The sequence below is a fragment of the Apteryx rowi genome, unplaced genomic scaffold (genome assembly GCF_003343035.1).
Source record: "Apteryx rowi isolate R43461 unplaced genomic scaffold, aptRow1 scaffold_2280, whole genome shotgun sequence".
Lineage (NCBI taxonomy): Eukaryota > Metazoa > Chordata > Aves > Apterygiformes > Apterygidae > Apteryx > Apteryx rowi.
In genome coordinates, this window is record NW_020448620.1 from 173 (window position 1) to 2,740 (window position 2,568).

The 2,568-nt window shown below is 67.5% G+C and overlaps 1 protein-coding gene across 1 annotated transcript in view; it reads left to right on the top strand.

The window, feature by feature from the left end:
• The first annotated feature begins 542 nt into the window (after positions 1 to 542).
• MEPCE (methylphosphate capping enzyme) overlaps positions 543 to 2,568 on the top strand; it is a 5,678-nt gene continuing 3,652 nt past the window's right edge. Inside the window, 1 exon segment of the mRNA XM_026065514.1 lies at positions 543 to 617. Coding sequence (XP_025921299.1) covers positions 543 to 617 — 75 coding nt within the window.

The window sequence follows — 2,568 nt, forward strand, 5'->3', positions numbered from 1 at the left end:
TCCCTCACCCCCCCCTCGCCCCCCGCCGTCTCTCCCAGGGCACCTTCCAGCAGATGTGGATCTCCAAGCAGGAGTACGAGGAGGGGGGCAAGCAGTGCGTGGAGCGGAAATGCCCCTGAGGGCCGCCCCGGGGAGGACCCCAGCGTCCGGGCGCTCCAGCCCCCCCCGACCTCCTCTCCTTAATTTATTGGTTTGTTACGTTTCCGAGTTTGTGAAAGAATCAATTAAAAAGAAAAACGGAAATGCAGAAAAGCGGCACCGTGACTCGTTCAAGGCGTCCGGACCCGCCAGACGCCCCTCAGGGGAGCCCTTGGCTCCGCCCCCTCAGCCCAAGGGGTGGAGCCTGTGCTCTTAGGGGCGGGGTCTCATGCTTTGTCCACGCCCCCTGGCTGCAGCCCCACAGCTCCCTGGGGCCAAACCCATATCCAGGCCCCAACCCCCTAAATTGGGGAGGGGGGAGGAGCTGGGGGGGGGCTTCGTTCCCACCTCGTGTCCCAAAATCCTGCAGAACAGGCCCCAAAATCCCGCAAAATGGGCCCAAAATGCCCGTAACGAGGGACAGCCCGACCTTTCGCTGCCTCGAGGTGCTGCAGAAAAGCAGCGGGATCTCCGTCAGTGTGGGACGGCCCCGCTCCTTTCGCGGGCGCCGGCGCTTTGAGCAAAGAGGCGAAGAGCCGCACGCGCCGGTGCCGCTTCGTCGGAGCGGGAGAGCCCCGAACCGCCTTTGGCGCCTCGCCCCAACCTGCAAACAAACCCAATCACCAAAACGATTAATTTTAAAACAAAAGAGACATCGAGCCAGATAGACATGACTCAGATTGGTATCAGAATATCCCTGTAATTAAAAAAAAACACCAATTTTTCAGTAGTTTTTATTCTGAAGGCTCCCTCACCCACCTTTTTTGGGGCTCGGGCACCGAGTTTTGGTGCCACCCTGGGGAGACACTGCGATGGCGCCCAGCACCACACGGAGGGGAAGCGCCACACGGAGGCGGAATATGGCTGGCCGTGCCCGAGGAGGAATTTCCTGAGGTAAACTAGGCTTAGTGACTCAGGGAGACTCGCCCTAGCTAGGCGATTTAGGAAAATTTTTCCTGAAACAGCGCGTTTTTCACCCAAAACGGGGCTCTCCGGCCGTTGGCCTCAAGGAGCGCGCGCGCCTCGCGCCGGCAGTTTGGCGCCTTTTTCCTCCGCCAGGCGTCGCGCGGGGGGGCGCGAGTGCGCATGCGCGAATCGCCCCCTCCCGCCGCGTTCGCGCAAGCGCAGTCACGGAGCAGGCGGGACGTTCTGCGCGTGTGCAGTCAGGACGGGGAAGGGGGAGCGCCTCGCCCCCCTCCCGGTGAGTTACTACGCATGCGCGGGGCGCCTCGGGGCGCTCCGCCGGCGCATGCGCACTGCTCCGTCGGGAGCCATGTGGCTGGCCACGTGGTCCCCCGCCGCCCGGTCCCCGTCGGTGGGTGTGTGTGTACCGGGCCGGGGGCTGGGGGTCGCGCCCCGACGGGTCGCAGAGCTAGAGCGACGTCAAGCGGTCAGGAGTGACTTGGAGTGACTATCCAGGACCCCTGGGAGGACGGCAGGGCCCAGAGGGTTCAGCCCCCACCTTTTCCGGGGCGAGGAGGGGGCGGCCGCCGCCCCCATTACGGTGGGGGAGCGAAAGGAGAGGGAGCCCTACTGCGCATGCGGGCGGGAGAGGCCCCCCCCCCCAGAGGGCAGCTGCGCATGCGGTGTGCTGCCGCACCACGGGGACTACAACTCCCAGCATGCCTTGCGGCTCAATGGCGGTTTTAGCTGGGAGATTCTGCTCTCTGTTTTGCGCCACGACGCGGTGGAGCCCACGTCTCATCCGCGACTGAAAGCACAGCCGGGGGGGAAGCGCCCGGAGCCTGGCCCGGGAGGGGCGAGGCGGCTCCGCTCGCTCTGTGGCGGCGCTGTGTCCCGCAGGCCCCCGGCGGGGCCCCCTGAGGTGTCCAGGAAGCGCCGGAGCCGCCGCGCACCTCGGAAAAAAACCTGCTCTCCCGATCCGAGCAGCCTAACGGAGAGCGGGAGCTGCCCGAGGCGCGGCGGGAGCCGCGGCGTGCTGCGAGCACCCTCTGAGCCGCGGAGCGGCCTGGGCCGGTGGGCGCTTCCCGCAGGCACCGCGGCGGGCACCCTCCGCCGCCAGGCCCCCGCGCTAAGCCCCGCCGCCGCCGCTCCCTGATTGGCCAGACCCCTCCGGCGGCAGCCGCGCTCGCTGATTGGCCCGCCCCGCCGCCGCAGACGCAAACCCGCGCCTGATTGGCGCTGCCCCGTGGCGGCGCGCCCCCTCTCATTGGCCTTGCCGCGCCCCACCCCCGACGAGGGGGCGGTGCCGCGTCGCGCCCCGCCCTCCGCCTATATAAAGCGCCGCAAGCCGGGAAGCGCCTGCCATCGCGTGACGGAGGTGGCGCGCGCGGGCTCGGGTCTCCAGCTTCCCCTCCCTCCCCTTCTCCCTTCCTCCCGCCATCTTCTCTCACCTCCCCGTCCCGCTTCTCCCCGTTCCCCCCTTCCCCGCCTCGCCCGGTTTGCTCGGAGCCCCCCGCGGAAAAGGAA